The sequence below is a fragment of the Schistocerca serialis genome, chromosome 7 (assembly GCF_023864345.2).
Source record: "Schistocerca serialis cubense isolate TAMUIC-IGC-003099 chromosome 7, iqSchSeri2.2, whole genome shotgun sequence".
Classification (NCBI taxonomy): Eukaryota; Metazoa; Arthropoda; class Insecta; order Orthoptera; family Acrididae; genus Schistocerca; species Schistocerca serialis.
This window is the reverse complement of record NC_064644.1, coordinates 608,802,919-608,825,970: the sequence shown is the minus strand read 5'-3', so window position 1 is coordinate 608,825,970 and position 23,052 is coordinate 608,802,919. Positions and strand designations below refer to the sequence as shown.

Genomic DNA, 23,052 nt, shown 5'->3' with positions numbered 1-23,052 from the left:
AGCTGCATGCCCTGGGGAAAATTATGGCTATAGTTTCCCCTTGCTTTCAACCAATCGCAGTACCAGCACAATAATACCGCTTTGATTAGTGTTACAAGGCCAGATCAGTCAATCATCCAGACTGTTGCCCCTGCAACTACTGAAAAGGCTTTTGCCCCTCTTGAGGAACCACACATTTTTCTGACCTGTCAACATATATCCCTTTGTTGTGGTTGCACCTACGGTACGGCTATCTGTATCGCTGGGGCATGCAAGCCTGCCCACCAACGGCAAGGTCCATGGTTCAAGGGGGGGTGGGGGGTCCAAACCGTAACACATTAAAATGATATGATTTCCCATCAAATAGAAATGCTGTAGTACACTTCTTTGAATCAAGATGCAACCAAATTTGCCAATACCCAGCAGTCAGGTCCATTGTGCTAAAATACCGTGATTTTTCAAATTTGGACAGTAATTCCTCAATATTAATTGGTCTGTCTCGTTCTGTCTCTGTGTTATTCAAAGTGCGTGCATCTAGCACTAACCGCACATCCCCTGTAGCCTTTTTTTACCACTACTAAAGGGTTATTCATGACACTCGTACTATGTGCTATTATTTTGCTGTCATTCATTTTATCTATTTCTTCTTTAACCGCCTCACTGGTATTGGTTACGGTTTACAGAAAAATGGAGTTTTATCTTTGATCTTCAATTTACATACGTAGTCACTAATACTACACGGACTATCAGAAAATACCATTTCGTATTCCAATAGAATTTTAGCTAAATCCAATTTCTGGTTGTTGGTTAAAATTGAGGATTCACTTACTTTATTTTGTATGTCAGCTTGGTGTGATGCATGACTTAAGTTTTCAATCTCTGGTGACAATTGTGCTGTCACTGTTGTCATAAAAGCTGATTCTCAGTTATTTGTTTACTATTATAGGGGTCAGTGACAAACTTTACACAATATTTATCGTCACCTAGTCCAAAATAAAGACAATTGTCCTCAAAATTCAATTTGACGTTAAACTCTGATAGTCAGCCTAGACCAAACAACACATCCCTCTTGATATTTTCTTCTACTAAAAGTCTCTGACGAAATGGGACAGTCCCAATGATGCAGTTTACCTGGGTTTCGTGTTTTACAACCTTACTTTTGGTCCCAATAATACCTACTATGTACACTCCTGTTACCGGTAATAGCGGTAAGTTATGTTTAGTTCCTAATGTATTAAAGAAATAATTAGAAATAAGTGACACTTCACTACCAGAATCAGTAAATATGTTAACTTTGAAATCTTCTACCCTTCCAACTATAATTGGTTGTGGATTAACGGTAGTTAAGCTAGGTTCTACTAGCAACAACCATTCTTGGGTCAGTACTTTATGCATAAAGCTAACATATTTATTATGAGCTAGGCTTCCTAATATATTTCTACGACTTGGGCCCCGGCCCTGGATCCAGATCGCATAACGTTTTTCTCATTGTTTGTAAGTACCGGCTGGTTGCCAAATCAGGATATTGCGTTTTCATTTTGTACTCCACTGCCACTAGGAGCAAATTCCTGCGACATTACTGGGCGATGTACGTTCTCATTTCGGTCTTTATTCAAGGCATCCACTGTGTCTACAAAGGATAACAATTCTTCTTCTGTCTTCCACCCACTACATAATATATCCTTCCTAGCATAGATAGGTAACCATCTTATTAAGATTCTAACTAAGCCCTCTTCATCCATTGGTTTATCCAAGTACTTAGCTCATGTCAGATGCCAGTCAAAATATCTTCTCCTTAAACTTTTTCTAGAAGTCGGCCCAAGACGAAAAATTCTCAGTGTTCACAGTGCCCCATTCTGAAGCTTCCCCTAAAAGGTACCCTACCGTGAACTCTATCTTTTTTGAGTCTTCCCAGTTTTTTGGCAAGGCTTGGTTAAATCGTTTCAGAAAATATGTTGGGTGTACATCCCCGTCTGGCATAAATTTTGGAAACTGCCTGGATAGTCCTGAATTTGCTCCCCATTGTAGGTCGGTTATTGCCACACTGGTTAACACCACGTTAGAAGAAGTCACTTTTTTGTTTACCTTGTCCTGGATAAGTTTGAATTCTTTCCATAAACTGTCTATGCCTTTTTTCGTATCAGTAAGTTCCAAAGCTAAATCTGAAGAAATGTTGTTAGGGGTTACCCTCTCGGCCACTTTTCTGTCTATTAACTCTTCTACTTGTTCCTCCAGATTGTATATATTTAAGGTAGCGGATGTCGCTAGTTTCTCTTTAAAATCCCTTTCCATGGTATCAACTCGAGTGTTGACGCTTGCAATTTGTGATTGGACAAAAGGAGTTAGCTTATCTTGTTTCTCAATACTATCCTTCAGGGCGTGCAACCTCTGCTTTACAGCATCGTAGTTAACATTGCATACGCTTTGAAATGATCCTAATTTTTCAATAAGTTCCTTTTCTACATAATTACATTTATCTTCAATGTCAAATTCTAATTTTTTAGTTAAATCTTGAAGTTGCTCATCCTTTCTCTGGTTAAATTGAATAAATAGTTGATTAATGTGAGTATTCAAAGATCTAGTGAGTCCACTCTTTAAATCTAACTTCAGATTTTCTACCTTATTATTAAGAGGGTCAAATTCAGTCTTTATTAAAACTATATTTGCAGCTTGACTATTCAAGGTTTCATGTTGATTACATAAAATTTCACTCTGAGCATCTAATTTACTATTTAATTGGGTATTCACTGAATCTAACTTAAGGCTTAAATTCGCAATCAGTTCATCTCTCAATGAAGCGTTTTGAGCATTCAGTTCATCTCCAAACGAAGCATTTTGAGAATTTAATTTTTCACTTAAAGTTACACTTTGTGCTTCTAGTTTTTCACTTCAAATGGCACTCATTAACTTTACTAACTCCGTCCAGTCTGGCACTCCCCTGTCGACTTCCCCAGCCCTGGCTGGCTCTAAAGTTGTTCCACGTTGTTGTTCCTGATCCATAGTTTTATTGATCTTAGATCTAGTGATCATCTAAAGAAAATTCACCACTGAATACAATAACTATAATAACAGTTTAACGTGCAATCGTCCCCTCAACTCTACCAAAAAATGGTTGTTTTTTCACTCACCCAGCATAGAGTTCAAGCTGCATTGGTACGAAGATGTGCAATCAGCGCCGGTGGACAGCACTGGCGCCGGCAGCGCCGGACGTTGGTGTCAGCGTCGTCATCAGCGAGTGGACACGGAGTCAGCACTGGTGAGCAGCAGCTGGTGCAGTCGGCATCGGTGGCTGCTTACGGCGACGGCAGCGGCGTGATGTATGTGTGTGAAGACTGCTTACTCTCCACACCCGACCTTCTTAGTCAAAATGTTGAGGTCATCTCTCCAGTTCTCTCCGCTATTACTTTCTCATGTCTTTTACAGCATTGCACTCGCAAATTTCTTCCATTTGTTCATTGGACTCTGCACAATTACTAGAAACAGTTCTCGTATGTTGTTAGACTTGGTTGCTATGGCAGCACCTAATATCTTTTTTCCGTTTCTGTCTTTAAATTCCAGCTTTCTTCGGGTCCTGTCACATAGGTCGCCACGTTCTAACAGTCTTCGGAGGACAGGAAAGACGGCGTGGTACTGGGGTGCAAGACTCGCACGTCTCTCGCAGTTGACTTACATATTGTGGGCAGCAAATCTTCTTCTCAGGTCAGACGGCTGTGTCAATCTTCACAAACTCTTCTTCTCCGAAGACTCTAGCTGGTTAAGGGAATTTCAAAATAGACCTTTTTTTCCACTCTTGAAATGATTCTGTACTCTCAGGATACTTTTGTTCAACTTTGTTATATTTTCATCTCCACAATAAAACAACTTCACAAGATTCACACAAGCATTCAACTCTCACGAGTCAACTCCGTCTTGGACCTTTAGATACTAACAGATACAATTATAATGTGTTTGGTTTAATAACCACTATAAAACCAGTTCTTGCTTCTCACAAGTCCAACATCTGAAGGTCAAATGTAAGTGTCTTTAGTTCAATACATAATTCATTTCTTCACAACAATATAGTCATTACACTGTCAAGGAATAGAGTGTGCTTGCTCTTGTACTGGACATGCAGCTTCTCAGGCATGCGCTGCAAACACTTGTTTGTGCTGATCGACCGTCACTATTGCCATATTCTACCGATACATGTCCATCCTGCACACACAGAAACCGGCGCCAAGGTAGACACATCTCCACTCTCTCACCCTCGTACTTAAAATATCGAGTGTTCAAGATGGTGGAAGGCCAAGTTTCTCTAGAATTTACACTGAAATTCTCGAGGTACTACAAAGTGATGGGGGCAGAGTGGGCAGAAATTGTTGGGTGGAGGGTGTGGGGACAGTAGCTTACCATAGGTTGAGACCGGGATGATTTCAGGAGTGGAGAATGTGTTGTAAGGATATATTTCATGTGCGCAGTTCAGAAAAGCTGATGGTGGAGGGAAGGATCCATATCGCCCATGTTGTGAAGCAGTCCTTGAAATCAGGCATGTTATGTTCAGCTGTATGTTGTGCAACAGGGGGTTCCACTTTGCTGCTGGCCACAGTTTGGCAGCGGCCATTCATCCTGGTGGATAGCTGATTAGTATATACCAATATAAAAAGCTGAGGAGTGATTGCAGCAAAGCTAGTACACAACATGGATGCTTTCACAGGTGGACTGGTCTCTGAGGGTGTAGGATAAGCCTTTGATAGGACTAGAATAGGAAGTTCTGCATGGGTGGATTGGGTGGGTCTGCACCATTGTAGTATGCTGAAACTTCCTGGCAGATTAAAACTGTGTGCCTGACCGAGACTTGAACTCGGGACCTTTGCCTTTCGCGGGCAAGTGCTCTACCATCTGAGCTACCGAAGCACGACTCACGCCCGGTACTCACAGCTTTACTTCTGCCAGTATCTCGTCTCCTACCTTCCAAACTGGCAGAATTAAAGCTGTGAGTACCGGGCGTGAGTCGTGCTTCGGTATCTCAGATGGTAGAGCACTTGCCCGTGAAAGGCAAAGGTCCCGAGTTCGAGTCTCGGTCGGGCACACAGTTTTAATCTGCCAGGAAGTTTCATATCAGCACACACTCCGCTGCAGAGTGAAAATCTCATTGTAGTATGCTGTTCATTTTCAACACATTGACAAACACCTTAAACATATTGTAAATTAACAACATACTGCCTCAGCTCAGTACCATATGTCTTAACACAAGAAGTTGACATGTAACAGTAATTTTTCAGAAAGAAAATAAACCAACAAGTCCACTGAAGATAGTGCATAAAGTCCTGAAACGTGTTTAGGTGAAATGAAAATATAAACCAGTGTCTTGCATAAGGTGAAATTCTTCTTCAGTCTTTTCGTCAAAAGCGTGGCCATAAGAAGACCTGCAACATCCAAAAGATGACTAAAAACCATAAAGAACTGTGCAGTTCTTTTTTGTATTTTTCGTGATAAATAACTCCATTTTGTTTGTACTTGACAAATCCTTTATTTGGATAAAATCATACACATGACCCAGGTTAGAACATGTAAGTTCCATCTTCAGACATTCCAAAAAAAAAAAAAAAAACAAGGAAACCTAAGAGGGATTCTTCAAAAAATTAATTAACATTTAAATGACCCATACAGATGTGAAAATCGGTGTCATACCTTGATTGTGTACCGTACTAGAAAGTGGTACCAGTTATTTAAAAAATCCAGAAAATTGATCAGGTTGCATTTGAGATCCTGTGTGGGTGAGGTATGAAAAGGTTCTCTGAATCAATCACTACACACTGGTAAATGGGGCCTAACTGAAAAATCTTGAATGTATCAGCAAATAAGGAGATATTGCCAGCCTAATGTAACCTATGAACCAACTGTGAATGACTAGATGTGTGATGTGGATGTAAGAAATGTAGGCATAACAACCATAAGATACCAATTTATGAACCTCAAAAGTAGCTTACCATACAAGTGCCCAGTCCGCCGCATGTTGTGGATGCTCAGAAAGACCGGTCAACAGACTGCCTCATGAACTGCAGTGAGACACCTGTGTACACATACATCAAAGATAAGCTGCCACCAGAACTAATACTGAGGGCGGGAGGGACCACGAAAGAAATCATAGCTAGTAACATGGTTGCACCCCTATGTTTTCTCATAAATGCCACCAGCTGTGAACAAAAACCACTTTACTTATGCATGGCATTATCTAAGATATGCCTGGTAACAACAAAAGTGAGACATGCAGTGCATAATGCAATTGTCAAGAAATAAAAATGTCAATAAAATTGTCAAGAAGTGAAATTAATAAAACCACAGTACAAAATATAAAATGAATAAAATCATTCTTTGAATGTCCTCAAGGTGCTTAGTTATTTTAAAAGGTAAGAATTCCAGACAGCAAGCAATACTCAGCGATCAATAATGTTGTTGCATCTCACTGTGCAGTCCTCGTGTAAAAGCCAAAGTTCTGTTTGTAGTCATTCTATCTTGACTGATGTCACTTTTGCTGGTATGTATGAGCTTATCATTTATTTTTGCACATACTGTAATGTCACCCTGGCCATCAGTTACTATGTACAGCTACTAATATTTGATACTAGTGGCTGCTAAGAGTTTGAATAAAAATAATGAGACATGATGGCAAAAGGCTTCTGGTCAAGGAAGTCATTCTCTGCCTCAGAGGATGTTGATGGCTCTCAGATTGTTGATGGAGTGGTAGACAGAGATTCCAAGTCCGTGCCCAACATTCTTCTACAGAAACTGTTCTAGGGCAAGGTTGCAGAAGAGGATAGAAAGTACTGAATTAAAGGCAGACTCAGTGTATCCACAGAAAATGCAGTGGTGATTAACTCCATTTTTGCAGTATAATCCCAAGTGTATCTGATTTCGTGCTTTTGTTTGGGTCTGTACAGGGTGGGTTTTCAGAAGTAGGATGAACGAAGATAACAATCTGAAAATGTGAACATATAATGTTAGAAATTATAGATGTCATGGAGAAACTGGTATGATAGTGAAATATTTACTAAGACTTCAGAGAAGAGTTAATTTGTTATTGGAAACAGTAGAAATGGGGGAGAAGGCGGGAGTGTTGCAGTAGCAAACAGATTACAATTTTGTAACAGAAAGTGTGCTACTGAATAGTAACCATGACTTAAGAGTGGCCAAATGCAATTAAAATATTCACTGTCTGGCCAAATAGTGTCTTTCTTTCTGATCATCTCCAGACACGAAAGTCATGCTCCTCTCCTCACTTAATTGTTTACTGTAGAGGAAGGAACTATCACACCAGCTTCCAGTTCATTCTGATTGTATCTGATTTATTAAGTCAGTCTCATATTTCAGCAACATGGAGTGAAAATAATTTTCATCTGAACATAATGCAAAAGTTGATTGAGCTACAATGATGTGGAATTGTGTGAACTTTCTCAAGATAACACCACACTAAGCCTTTCAACAGAATCTACATCTATACCATCTTCAAGCCACCGTATTGCTTGTGGTGTCGGGTGTTTCCCGCTATCATTTCTTCCTTTCTGCATTCTGATATTGAGTTGCATGAACAAGTTAGTGTCTTTGACACCTATCATGATGAGATTACAGGAAAAGTTTCCATGTTGCTGTGCATTCTGATGATGTACGTTAAGTATTGTCGTACTGCATATTCAGTCTATAGATGACATATTTTGCGGAGAGCTTATAGTTTGTGAGTGTGGCCAGATTCATTGAAATAAGAGATAAGTATATGTCTATTGCAAGGAGATACATGTACTCATTTTTTGGATCAAATCCATTTTCTGTTGTTTAGGGTCATAAATGTAGGCACATATGGGATTTCACAGTGCATACATTGTTTCTAGTATATTTTGCATAGAATATACTAGTCTGATAGGACTTCCTGCTTAATCGCTTAAGAACAATGCAGAAGCTTCCCAATTGTTTATTTGTAATCTATAAAGATACTGCCATGCCTAAACAGCACTGATCTTACCTGTTTGTGGAAAAAATATACTGCAATTTTTCCTTATCTTTCATTTAATTATTCATTCACATGTGGTGCCCAGCAAGTCCTATCATGAAGGAGAACACTCAACTTTCAAAAAGTTTATTAAAAACAAATTGTGACTAGTGCTATTCTACCAACATTGGTAAACATGGTAATCACTTCTAGATTCCTATTTTTTATTTTATTTTTGTGTGTTAGGAGAAGAACGGGTACTTTTGAGAGAAGCCACTGCTGCTCCTGCTATGCTACTCTGCTGCTGTTGTCAGAGATCATTGTAGTTCTCTATACATCGGAAAACTTAAAAACCTGTTTAAAGTGAACTTTAGTGTTAGTTGGAGTTCAAATATTCTGATATTTCCTACACTTCCCCCATCCTCTTAGTCTTTTGGCTTGTTTGATGTGGTTTAGCTTGACTTCTTCCCTGTGCCAACATCTTTGTCTCAGAATAATGTTCACACCCAATGTCCTCAAATAGTTGTTGGATGTATTTCAATCTTCGTTTTCTCCTGTAGTTTTTACACTCTGTTCCCTAATTCTTAACACTTTTCCTATCATCCTGTTCTGTCCATCAGATCCTTTTCCACACTGATTCTACATAGAACCTCTTCATTCCATATCTAACCAGTTCACTTAATTTTCAGCATACTCTAACATCTAACCCAAAATGCTTTGACTCTTTTCTGTTCCACTTTTCCCCCAGTCCACAATTCACTTCTGCATTGTGCTTTGCTCCAGATGTACTTTCTCAAGAATTTCTTCCTTTTAGTGAAGAATTAGTTCGTTGCCTTTCCTAGTCTGTTTACTATAACCTCCATGTAATGTTATATATTGCTTCCAAAGTAATAGAAATCCAACATTTAGTCTATTATGTTGCTCTCAATTCTGATTTCAAGTTTATCGTTATTGTTATTTTCACTACTCTTCATTACTTTCTTCTTTCTTTGTTCACTCTGTCTATAATCTGTGCTCAGTAGACATTTTGTTCCATTCAACAGGTTCCATAATTCTTTTGCATTTTCACTGATAATAGCTGTGCCATGAGCAAATCTTATCACTGATATCCTTTCACATTGAATTTTAGTCCTACTCTTGAACTTTTATTTTATTTCTGTCATAGCTTCTTTGATGTACAGTTTGAACAGTAACAGAGAAAGACTGCACCTCTGCCTTACACCCCTTTTTTTTTACTGAGCCCTTGTCTCTATGGTCTTGTGTTCTTACTGCGTCCTCTTTATTCTTATATGTATTGTATGTAATCAATTTTTATCTCTAAGTTATCCTTATTTTTCTGAAAATTTCAAACGTCTAACTCCATTGCTTCTTCTACGTCAATAAATCTTAAGTAGGTATCCTGATTTTTCAAAAGTCTTGCCCCCATGATCAAATCTAGCATCAGAACTCCCTCCCTGGCGTGTTTACCTTATTCTTGTCAGCAACTTTGATGCATCAGCTGTTAAGCTGATATGTCTCCAGCCTCATAGATTCTATATGCTAACTAAAACAGTCATTTGTTTGCCACATCTCTCAATAATTTTAGATATTGTAAAGGAAAGTCATCTATGCCTTTTCCTTTATTTGATTGCAGACCTTTGAAAGTGCTTTCAAACTGTGGCTAATAGTAAATCCTCTACATCTTCCAAATCAACACCTATTTCTGCTTCTATCTTGTAAGTAGACTGTTCCTCCCTTTCATAAATTCTCCAATGTATTTTTTCCATCCTGCTGTCTTCTCTGTGTTCAGCAGTGGGATTTCTTTTGCACCCTTAATGTTGACAGATTTTCTTGTAATTTCACAGAAAGTTGCTTTGACTGATCTATGTACTGGGTCTGCACTTCCAGTGACCTTTTTTTCCCCGTTGTCTTCACATTTTTGCTCCAGCCACTTGGCTTTTCCTGTTAATTTCATTCCTAAGTGTCTTATATTGCCCTATTCCTTTTTACCCTGAACATTTTTGTATTTCCTACTTTTACCAATAAAGTGAAGTGTTTCTTCCATCATCAAATTTTTCGTTGCAGTTATCTAAATCTACATCTACATGATTACTCTGCAATTCACATTTAAGTGCTTGGCAGAGTGTTCATCGAACCACAATCATACTATCTCTCTACCATTCCACTCCCGAACAGCGCGCGGGAAAAACGAACACCTAAACCTTTCTGTTCGAACTCTGATTTCTCTTATTTTATTTTGATGATCATTCCTACCTATGTAGGTTGGGCTCAACAAAATATTTTCGCATTCGGAAGAGAAAGTTGGTGGCTGAAATTTCGTAAATAGATCTCGCCGCGACGAAAAACATCTTTGCTTTAATGACTTCCATCCCAACTCGCGTATCATATCTGCCACACTCTCTCCCCTATTACGTGATAATACAAAACGAGCTGCCCTTTTTTGCACCCTTTCGATGTCCTCCGTCAATCCCACCTGGTAAGGATCTCACACTGCGCAGCAATATTCTAACAGAGGACGAACGAGTGTAGTGTATCTTGTACCCATATTTGACTGTTCAGCATTTGTGGGTGCCCATTTTAATGATACCCATTCCACTTCACCAGGGCCACTTGCTGTATTCATTACTGTAGTTTATACAGCTTCAGAGAACTTCAAACGTATCTCATATTCCTTAGTACTTACTGTCCTACTGACTTACGCATTGCTTCTTCTTATCAGTTCTCTTACTCCTCAGTGTACTCTTTATTATTACAAAAGTGTGATCTGTGTCTATATGAGCTTCTCAGTATACCTTACTAGCTAATATGGTTATAATAAAGGGAAACATTCCACGTAGGAAAAATATATCTAAAAACAAAGATGATGTGACTTACCAAATGAAAGTGCTGGCAGGTCGACAGACACACAAACAAACACAAACATACACACAAAATTCAAGCTTTCGCAAAAAACTGTTGCCTCATCAGGAAAGAGGGAAGGAGAGGGAAAGACGAAAGTGTGAGTGTATACTGTCCTTTTTTCCCCCCTAAGGTAAGTCTTTCCGCTCTCGGGATTGGAATGACTCCTTACCCTCTCCCTTAAAACCCACATCCTTTCGTCTTTCCCTCTCCTTCCCTCTTTCCTGATGAGGCAACAGTCTGTTGCGAAAGCTTGAATTTTGTGTGTATGTTTGTGATGTTTGTGTGTCTGTCGACCTGCCAGCACTTTCATTTGGTAAGTCACATCAACTTTGTTTTTACTAGCTAATATCATATACCTTATTCCTTATACTTGAATATCTTATTTTTGAATCTCTTTCTCACTATGATACAATTCTGTTGATATATTCCTATGTCTCCCGGCCTTTTCCAAGGATACCTCCTTTTCTTGTGTACATTAAAGAGTGAATTTGCTATACTTAATTTTAAAAATGATGTGAACAAGAAACCAGTTTCACTGTGAACAATCTTTTCAGTTCTCTTTGGAGAGATGGACTACGATGTTGCACAGACAGATGAAGAGGTGAATGGACCGAAGAACAAAAAATATGTTCATCATCCCAACAAAGATGTTAATACAGCTCTCAACATACTGATGGTAATTGCAGCTTCAGTTGTTGTAGGACTTGCTGTAGGACATTACCTTGGTAAGATACCATACATTATAATCAGCTGTACGTGTTGCCCTCTTTGTGTCTTTTTTCTGACATCATGATTATACAGGTTATGGCAGTTAATAACATCTTTTATGACTGTAATAAGGGTATTATTAAGACCAAATGTGATTTGCTTTATTTTAAAGCATTTTCAGTGGTCACTTTAACTTTTTTTTTCACTAGAATCACAAACAGTTCTGAAGCCTCAACTTACAATTATTGTTACGTATAGTTTTTTGGTTACAGAATTCCTAACATTCTTCTGCACATACATCGTCAATTTTTGCGCACAGCACTTTCACTGATAACAAATATATTAATATTTTTATGTTGTGCAAGTCCACTGCCATCAGCTTAGATAGCACTTGGTTACTAGTGAACCATGGACCTTGCCGTTGGTGGGGAGGCTTGCGTGCCTCAGCGGTACAGATAGCCGTACCGTACGTGCAACCACAATGGAGGGGTATCTGTTGAGAGGCCAGACAAACGTGTGGTTCCTGAAGAGGGGCAGCAGCCTTTTCAGTAGTTGCAAGGGCAACAGTCTGGATGATTGACTGATCTGGCCTTGTAAGAATAACCAAAACGGCCTTGCTGTGCTGGTACTGCGAACAGCTGAAAGCAAGGGGAAACTACAGCCGTAATTTTTCCCGAAGGCATGCGGCATTACTGTATGGCTAATGATGATGGCGTCCTCTTGGGTAAAATATTCCAGAAGTACAATAGTCCCCCATTCGGATCTCCGGGCGGGGACTACTCAAGAGGACATCGTTATCAGGAGAAAGAAAACTGGCGTTCTACGGATCGGAGCGTGGAATGTCAGATCCCTTAATCAAGCAGGTAGGTTAGAAAATTTAAAAAGGGAAATGGATAAGTTAAAGTTAGATATAGTGGGAATTAGTGAAGTTCGGTGGCAGGAGGAACAAGACTTCTGGTCAGGTGACTACAGGGTTATAAACACAAAATCAAATAGGGGTAATGCAGGAGTAGGTTTAATAATGAATAACAAAATAGGAGTGCGGGTAAGCTACTACAAACAGCATAGGGAACGCATTATTGTGGCCAATATAGATACGAAGCCCAACCCTACTACAGTAGTACAAGTTTATATGCCAACTAGCTCTGCAGATGATGAAGAAATTGAAGAAATGTATGATGAAATAAAAGAAATTATTCAGATAGTGAAGGGAGACGAAAATTTAATAGTCATGGGTGACTGGAATTCGGTAGTAGGAAAAAGGAGAGAAGGAAACGTAGTAGGTGAATGTGGATTGGGGCTAAGAAATGAAAGAGGAAGCTGCCTGGTAGAATTTTGCACAGAGCACAACTTAATCATAGCTAACACTTGGTTCAAGAATAATAAAAGAAGGTTGTATACATGGAAGAAGCCTGGAGATACTGACAGATTTCAGATAGATTATATAATGGTAAGACAGAGATTTAGGAACCAGGTTTTAAATTGTAAGACATTTCCAGATGTGGATTCTGACCACAATCTATTGGTTATGAACTGTAGATTGAAACTGAAGAACCTGCAAAAAGGTGGGAATTTAAGGAGATGGGACCTGGATAAACTGAGTAAACCAGAGATTGTACAGAGTTTCAGGGAGAGCATAAGGGAACAATTGACAAGAATGGGGGAAAGAAATACAGTAGAAGAAGAATGGGTAACTTTGAGGGATGAAGTAGTGAAGGCAGCAGAGGATCAAGTAGGTAATAAGACGAGGGCTAGTAGAAACCCATGGGTAACAGAAGAAATATTGAATTTAATTGATGAAAGGAGAAAATATAAGAATACAGTAAATGAAGCAGGCAAAAAGGAGTACAAACGTTTCAAAAATGAGATCGACAGGAAGTGCAAAATGGCTGAGCAGGGATGGCTAGAGGACAAATGTAAAGATGTAGAGGCTTATCTTACTAGGGGTAAGATGGATACTGCCTACAGGAAAATTAGACAGACCTTTGGAGAAAAGAGAACCACTTGTATGAATATCAAGAGCTCAGATGGAAACCAAGTTCTAAGCAAAGAAGGGAAAGCAGAAAGATGGAAGGAGTATATAGAGGGTCTATACAAGGGTGACGTACTTGAGGACAATATTATGGAAATGGAAGAGGATATAGACGAAGATGAAATGGGAGATACGATACTGCGTGAAGAGTTTGACAGAGCACTGAAAGACCTGAGTCAAACAAGGCCCCTAGAGTAGACAGCATTCCATTAGAACTACTGACGGCCTTGGGAGAGCCGGTCGTGACAAAACTCTACAATCTGATGAGCAAGATGTATGAGACAGGCGAAATTCCCTCAGATTTCAAGAAGAATATAATAATTCCAATCCCAAAGAAAGCAGATGTGACAGATGTGAAAGTTACCGAACAATCAGTTTAATAAGTCACAGCTGCAAAATACTAACACGAATTCTTTACAGACGAATGGAGAAACTGGTAGAAGCTGACCTCAGGGAAGATCAGTTTGGATTCCGTAGAAATATTGGAACACGTGAGGCAATACTGACCCTACGACTTATCTTAGAAGAAAGATTAAGGAAAGGCAAACCTACGTTTCTAGCATTTGTAGACTTAGAGAAAGCTTTTGACAATGTTGACTGGAATACTCTCTTTCAAATTCTGAAGGCGGCAGGGGTAAAATACAGGGAACGAAAGGCTGTTTATAATTTGTACGGAAACCAGATGGCAGTGATAAGAGTCGAGGGACATGAAAGAGAAGCAGTGATTGGGAAGGGAGTGAGACAGGGTTGTAGCTTCTCCCCGATGTTATTCAATCTGTATATTGAGCAAGCAGTGAAGGAAACAAAAGAAAAATTTGGAGTAGGTATTAAAATCCATGGAGAAGAAATAAAAACTTTGAGGTTTGCCGATGACATTGTAATTCTGTCAGAGACAGCAAAGGACTTGGAAGAGCAGTTGAACGGAATGGATAATGTCTTGAAAGGAGGATATAAGATGAACATCAACAAAAGCAAAACGAGGATAATGGAATGTAGTCGAATTAAGTCGGGTGATGCTGAGGGAATTAGATTAGGAAATGAGACACTTAAAGTAGTAAAGGAGTTTTGCTATTTGGGGAGCAAAATAACTGATGATGGTGGAAGTAGAGATAATATAAAATGTAGACTTGCAATGGCAAGGAAAGCGTTTCTGAAGAAGAGAAATTTGTTAACATCGAGTATAGATTTAAGTGTCAAGAAGTCGTTTCTGAAAGTGTCTGTATGGAATGCAGCCATGTATGGAAGTGAAACATGGATGATCAATAGTTTGGACAAGAAGAGAATAGAAGCTTTCGAAATTTGGTGCTACAGAAGAATGCTGAAGATTAGATGGTTAGATCATATAACTAATGAGGAGGTATTGAATAGAACTGGGGAGAAGAGGAGTTTGTAGCACAACTTGACTAGACGAAGGAATCGGTTGGTAGGACATGTTCTGAGGCATCAAGGGATCACCAGTTTAGTATTGGAGGGAAGCGTGGAGGGTAAAAATTGTAGAGGGAGACCAAGAGATGAATACATTAAGCAGATTCAGAAGGATGTAGGTTGCAGTAGGTACTGGGAGATGAAGGAGCTTGCACAGGATAGAGTAGCATGGAGAGCTGCATCAAACCAGTCTCAGGACTGAAGACCACAACACACTAATGTTTGTATTTTCATTTGTTATGTGTTTTGGAAGTTCTCTTATACGGTTAAAAAATGTTTCTTGCTACTGAATCTGACTATTTTCATGTCTGTTTTTGTTGTGGTAGGGCAGTGGGTGTTTTCTTGGAAGTGTTCTGCAAATGTTGAATGCTGTAACCTGCTGGTTACTACACCTTCTGCTAACAGCAGATGTAAGTGGGGCCACGGCGGCAAGATTAGTGTGTACTGAAATTCAAACTGTGTGGCCACAACTACCTGAGATGGTCACCAGGAGCAGCCTGGTCACCAACTACCATTATCAGATGCTTTGTGCACGTGCAGCACTACACTATTGACACATGACATGTATAGTGTCTTTATAAAGGCATGAACGGGCCTCCATGCCCTTGGTTGGTAAATGGGTTTGAGACATGTAGACTACTTCTGTTGTACTCTTCTTGATGCCATTCCCTGACCCAATAAATTGTATCTCTTTTACAGCCATGTATTTACTTGTGTTCCTAATCAGAACACAAATGGCAACATCGAGGGTCAAATTTTTGTGTGTTTCGGATTCTGTGGTTTTTCTGGCATCAGCTCCTCCATGGAGGCTTTATCCCCATAACTTCTGCAACAACAGCAGGTGCATATGGCTATGTTGGAATGTTTGTTCGCCACGTTTACCCAGGCTCAGGCACCTACCACCGTTCGTCCCCCGTGATGAATTCCCGAAGGGCTGGGACATGTATGAGAAGAGACATTGTCAACATTTCATGGCATTTCAGGTGGTCAGCACAGAGGTCGATAAGGCTCTTTTTTAATGGTGCATACCTTGTGTGCCAGTTAGCTTCTCTGCAGAAACAAGCATCACTTTCTTTTGACAATATGCATAGTTTGCTGTCTTCCTTTCACCAGAAGTGCGTGCAAGTGGTTGCTGCATGTGTTGAATTCTACCAGTGTCACAAACAGCCACAGCAATCATATTGAGCTTGGACGGCCAAGCTTCACAGCCTCACTCATTAAGTGTTGGTTCGTCCCGGATATCTTATGCCGACAACATTGTCAGAGACAGTCATTTGTTTGGTCCCAAATAAGGAGTTGAATCAATGTGCCCTTCAGCTTGAAGATGGTACATTAGAGGAGATTTTGATGGCATTGTTGACAGTGTGAAGCCCTGGTGCATGGAGCCTGGCTCACTGGGGGAAGAGGAGGGAGCCGCAATACAAAGAAGCCAACTGGGCTGACGTAGTAAAACATGTTATAAGCAGCAGGGAAAATGAACAACACTTCCTTCATGCTCCTTTTCTTTTGCACAGTACCAGCAGGCGGCCTGCCCCAAGCAGTGGGCTTCTTAAATGTAAAAGAAAGGGCACGTGGCAGGGGTATTTCGATCTCCATCCCAACCTTCCACCCCAGGAGTCATTACAGGAATCAGTGAACATTGATATTCATGCTGTTTCATCATCGTTTATTATTGTCTGCAAGCCAGAACAAACTGTTCATTGAAGTGCGGGTGATAGCTAAACCATTAATCCTATAAGTTGACACGGTGGCCGCTGTGTTGCCACTCAGCACATAGATGTAAGACAGGCTTGGGTTCCCACTGTTGGCACACATTGAATGTTGATTGGTAAGCTATAGCAAACAGCAGATTGCTGTTCCTGGTGAATTTACAGCCAAAACAGTTTACAAGTCAGTTCCATTACGTACTTGTTGGTTAACAATGCAAATACTGAAAATCTGTTTTAGTTAGATGCCTTTGCTACTTTTGGTTTTTCTATTGCAGATGCAGTGTACCTGGTGTCAGGCCAATTAACATGTAACAAATTGGATATTTTGTGTTCTGAGCTTTTGGTTCTCTTTGCCCCAGGGTTAGGTTTTGCAAACAATTTCACGGGACCCCTCGACCTCAAACCCTCTGCCTGCCCTCCCTTTTTTTGGATGTATCTGGTGCCAGTAGCTTCATGTGACCAGGTTAAGATGGAGCTGGATTGCTTAACATCATTGGGAATGATTAGACCAATTTCCTCAAGTGAGTGCGTTATGCTCTTAGTGATCGTATAGAAGCCGTCCAGTAGGCTTTGGCTCTGTGGTGACTTCGAGGTCACTGTTAATGCACAGTCAGTTGTAGATAGACCTTTGCAAAGTGGGCGGGGGGGGGTCAGTTCTTTTCGAAAATCAGCTTGAGTGAAGCCTACCTTCAGATCCTGTTGGATGAATCATCAAAACAGTTGCTTGTCGTTAATATGCCTTTTGGCCACTGTGAGTATCAACAGCTTATGTTTGGAGTTGCTAGTGCACCTGCCATCTTTCAACATCTTTTAGAAATTTTATTACTGTTGTCCCTCATCGCATTAACTCTCTTGATGATATTGTCATGACAGGTGCTATCATGGAGGGTCACCTATGTAACCTCCATTCTTTGTTACTATTTTGCAGACCACATGCCTTAAATGTAACCTAGCTAAATCCAACTTCTCCAAACCTTCCATTGTTTATTTGGGCCATGTAATTCCCCAGCAGGAAGTGTGCCACTTTGAAGAATATGTTGCTGCCATTATGGCTATGAGAACTTCAGGCACTCCTTGGCAAAGTGGGATACTGTCACAAGCTCATTCGCAGAGTGGGTACTATCACCCAGCCCTTGCACCTGTTGGTTTGTGAAAGTGCTCCATTTGTTTGGTCTGCAGTCTGTTAGCATGCTTTTGTGCAGCTTAGTCTTCACTAAGTGCCGTGTTTGGTCATATTTCAACCCGGCAAGCATCCAGTCCTGGCGATAGATGTGTTCCAGTATGTCCTGGTACATCAACATTCAGATGGCTCCGAAGAGCCCATTGCCTTTGTATCAGAAACACTCAACTCGGCTCAGCAACATTATTTTTTGATGGAGAAATATACTTTTACTATTGTCTGGGCCTTAAAAAATTCATGTGTGCGAAACTTCATTTAATTTCTAACCACAAGCCCTTACTTTCACTGTTTAGGCCATGAGTGCCTTACCGGACAAAGCCACTCATTGTCTGCAGCGTTGGGCTCTGTTCTTGTCCTGGTACAATTATTAGATCCATTGTCATCCCATGTCTCAATTATGCGAATGCTGGTTCTTTTTCCCAACTCACGTGACTCCTTGTTCAAGCAGGAGGAAGTACTTTGTTTCCAACTGGATATGGAGGCAATGCACACAGTGGATGGCTTTCTCTTTATCAGTTCTGGTATTGCCTCTGCTTTGGCAGTGGATCCAGTGCTCCAGCATGTCGTATGCACGATACAAGACGGATGGCCCAATTTCTGCTGGGCCGGGCAGATCTGCTTCAGAATTTTTATGTGATCAGCCATTGCCTCTCCTTCTTGAATGTGTTATTCACCTTTCGATGGAAGGGTTTACTCCCCATGTTGTGGTTCATGCAGCTCAGAGATGGGAGGCTCCTCGCTTATTACATCAGGATGACTGGGGAATCTTTCACACAAAATTGTTGACACACTGTGATGTTTATTGATTGGCGACTCCATAGTGTCCTGTGCTCTACGACCAGATAATGGGTATACTTGAAAGGAGAGACAGCATTGGTCGTATATTTTTGTTTATTATCACAAAATCGATTTTCTGTCACTTAGTGACCATCTTCAGTGCTGTAATATATAACTTAAATTAGTAAGCACTGGTGTCAATAAGCTTACGGCGATCACATAGACTATGTGATCGCTGCAAGCTTATTGACACCAGTGCTTACTAATTTAAGTTATATATTACAGCACTGAAGATGGTCACTAAGTGACAGAAAATCGATTTTGCGATAATAAACAAAACTATACGACCAATGCTGTCTCTCCTTTCAAGTATACACTGTGATGTGTCATCGATCAGGAGGAGGAACGCCTCGTTGTGGCCTGCCCCAGTGTTCGGGTTGGGAAGCAGCGCTACACCCTATTTTTTCACCATGGCTGACCCCTATGCAGCCCCTCAAATATCTCCACTCATATGATTCTCTCTATTTCTTATATTTTCAGCCACTTTAATTCTATTTAGTTAAATAAATTCTTTTTCTCCTTTAAACCTAATCTTATTAAAAAAGCAGAAAAAAGAACAATTGAGATAAAAAAATCTAATCTGAAAATAATAACAAATTTATTTTCAACATTTGACCCATCTACTAACATCTTTAGCTTATCGTTAAATTGAACTAGAACATTTCTAGGACTATTATTAATCCCATCAATATTTTGACTTACACCACCACGAATTAATATTATCTGAAATAAGCTAAACTTAACCTTACATAATGAATTAAAAACATTATTAGGACCAAAATCATTTAATGGAACAACATTCATCTTTATTTCAGTTTTCATTATAATATTATTCAATAATTTCATAGGATTATTCCCTTATATTTTTACTAGAACAAGACATTTAGCATTAAGATTCGCAATCGCTTTACCTATATGATTAAGATTTATTCTGTTTGGATGAATCAATCACACTAATCATATATTTACACACCTTGTTCCTCAAGGAACCCCCTTGTACTAATATCATTTATAGTACTAATTGAAGCAATTAGGAATGTTACCTGACCAGTTACACTAGCACTATGACTACCAGCAAATATAATTGCTGGACACCTATTATTAACCTTATTAGGAAATACAGGGCCATCTATAGCAATAAATTTATTTCATTTCATTCCTAATTATTGGACAAATACTTCTATTTATTCTAGAATCAGCAGTAGCTTTAATTCATGTTTTCTCAATTTTAAGAATTTTATAATCTAGAGAAGTTACTGAACTTATGTTAACAACTCCCTCAAACCACCGATGCCACTTAGTAGATTACAGACCTTGACCATTAACAGGAGCAATTGGAGCAATAGCTCTATATCAGGATTAGCAAAATGAGTCCACCTATTCAATATTAACCAATTCATTATTGGATTTGGAATTACATTATTAACTATAAATTAAGGATTATGTACAGGATTTGTATTCATTGGATTACGATGAGGAATAATTTTATTTATTGCATCAGAAGTTTTATTCTTTGTATCATTCTTCTGAGCTTTCTTTAGCAGAAGACTGGCACCAACAGTTGAATGAGGAATACTATGCCCCAAATAGAAATTCAACCTTTTTATCCTATACAAATTCCATTACTTAATACAGCTGTTCTTTAAGCCTCAGGGGCAACCGTAACATGAGCACACCACAGTCTTATAGAATCTATTCATACTCGAGCACTACGAGGTTTATTCTTTGCAGTACTATTAGGACCAGATTTCACAACACTTCTCATCAAAAGAAAATCTTGAGTAAAAATTATTATCCCCAGATATTGAATAATAAAATAAATGAAAAGAATAAGAAGCAGAAGAATAAGTCCACATTGATTCTGCTGGTCCTTCTTTAGAAATTTTCGGGTTATTAGTAACTGATGCTTTGTCTTGTTTTCTGTATGTCACTCTGTGGCGGCAGATGGAAAAGTCAAGGCCCTTTTGAAGATATTCTCCATAGGAGACATGCCTTGCACCTTGGTTTTGGACAGTGTTTCTCAGTTTGTGGTGCAGTCTTTTAAGGATTTTTGTACACAGTGGTGTTTGCCATTTCCATGTGAAGACAAATGGCGAATTGGAATACCTTGTCCAAACATTTGAAATGAAGTTGCACAATTATGTGGAAGATTTCCTGGTTGAGTAGGCTCTCACATTTTTTTTAATTTTTAATTTTTTTTAATGCTCTTACAGAATGACAGCAATTGCGACCTAGAGTCCCACTGAGTTCGTACACTGCTGTCAGCTGGATTCCACCTGTCATCCACAGCCAGCACAGTTGCCATATCTTTATGGTTTGCAGCGAAGATCAAGTCAAAGTATGCCACCAGAATCAGCTGTGTTCTAGGATGAGCACAGGGCCCCCTCCTCAAGCTGTGGGCGCACCTCATTCTTCATCGGCCCTGGCTGTTCCAAGGGTTGAGCAGGCCAATAGTCAGGGTTTCATCAGCACTGATGGCAAGTTTGCTTTCTGCAGCAGGTGCTGACACCTCCCACTGCACTGAGTTGGCACTGCCTTCAGTGGTGACAGAAGCCAGGCCTCTATCAATAGTGCCTCTCCTTTCCATTCCGCCATCATCGCTGTCCATTCTGGTGCCCCTTGTTGTGGCTCCAAGATCTAAACTCCCCCCCCCCCCCCTTCCCCCTCCCCCCTCCACTGTCGCCAGTCCTGGGGTTTGCAGGTGGTGGCATTATTCTACACAGATCAGGAACTTCTCATGCCTTCGACGACCATCCCCAGCACCGCCATGGATGAGTCTTTGTGCACAGTGCACAGCATCATGGATGGCGACACCTGCTCCCCCACTGTCCCTTCCACCCACCCACCTACACACACACACACACACACACACACACACACACACACACACACACACACACACAAGGAAGGAGGAGTGTAGTAACTTGCTGTTTACTGCACCTACCGCCCACAGTGAACAAAGGCAGGCTACTTTGGCAAATGTACTGCACATCACCGTCAAACAGTGTGCCTGCAAATACCCGAGGCCACCATGAGGGACAGCCCGGTCAGTGACTGTCATCACCAGTTCCACCGTGCACGTGCAGCACTACACGAACAACACTTTGCATTTTTGTTGATGTCACTCTGTGACCCAGTAAATTGTTTCTCTTTTACAGCTGTGTGTTTCTTTGTGTTCCTACATAGAAGATTAAATGGTCGGTGCCATATTTCCATGTTCTTGCTTCAAATGTTCTATTGGTCTGCCCTAAATACAGATCAACACAACCATTACACTGGAGTTGGTACATATAAGATTTTTTAATATCAGTCAGTGTTATCTCCCTTCTTTATGATCCTAGCAAACAAAATTGTAAGAAAAACCATATTGTTACATTCACCATTGAACATACATTAAAATAAAGCAAAATACATTCAGTCTTAATATGACATTTATGACACTCAAAAAAGAAGGTATTAACCTATGTGACCAATATGAAGTCGCCTGGCAAAGACAAATAATTTTGACTATTGGAAATATCAGTTTCAACTTTCTTCTCTTTCATGCATGTAATATATCTTATGTATTTATCTTGCACCAGTGTCCGCCCCTGGTAGCTGAGTGGTCAGCATGACGGAATGTTATACCTAACAGCCCGGGTTCGATTCCCAGCTGGGTCGGAGACGTTCAGGGACTGGGTGTCGTGTTGTCCTTATCATCGTCATTTCCTTCCCATTGACATGCAAGTCACTGAAGTGGCGTCAACTTGAAAGACTTGCACCAGACGATCAGTCTACCCGACACGGCATTTTCCATCCTGTACCAGTACCTTTCCCACTTTTTTCCTACAATTGACAAATTCATTTCATAACCTATTCTTGTTTCTCAACTTTCTTTATGAGTTGCATCTACCATATATTGTGTTACTGTTGAGATACAAGTGAGTGATGTGAAATATGACACAGCCCACACATAAATATCACAGATGGCTCACTTTAACTTACCTGTCTCTTACCGGTGAAAGTTGACTGGTTTTTTGCTGCTTCAGAATGTTTTTGCTCATTGCCAGTCTCAGCTCTGTAACAGTATTGAATGCCATAGCAGTAAGTAGCCACTGTGTATCTTGTGTGGATTTGTGTGCAGTGTTGTTCATAGTGATTGATAATATTATTTACAAAAATAAGCAAAGTGTCTATACCTGGCCCTTCTAGCAACTTGCTATCAACTTTCATGCCACTCTGAGATGTATTCATCTATTAGATTTTCGTTTTTTCTGAAAGCGAAAAGCTGGCTGCTCTGTGAGAGGGAGGTGGGATTGACCTAACAGCCAATGCACCA

General features: G+C 40.0%; 1 protein-coding gene across 1 annotated transcript in view; it reads left to right on the top strand.

Moving 5' to 3' along the window:
• The window catches only part of LOC126412567 (uncharacterized), a 51,529-nt gene that overhangs the window by 16,821 nt on the left and 11,656 nt on the right, over nucleotides 1-23,052 (top strand). Inside the window, exon 2 of the mRNA XM_050082212.1 lies at nucleotides 11,398-11,568. Within this exon, the coding sequence (XP_049938169.1) occupies nucleotides 11,398-11,568 (171 nt within the window). The remainder of the gene's footprint in view (nucleotides 1-11,397; nucleotides 11,569-23,052) is intronic.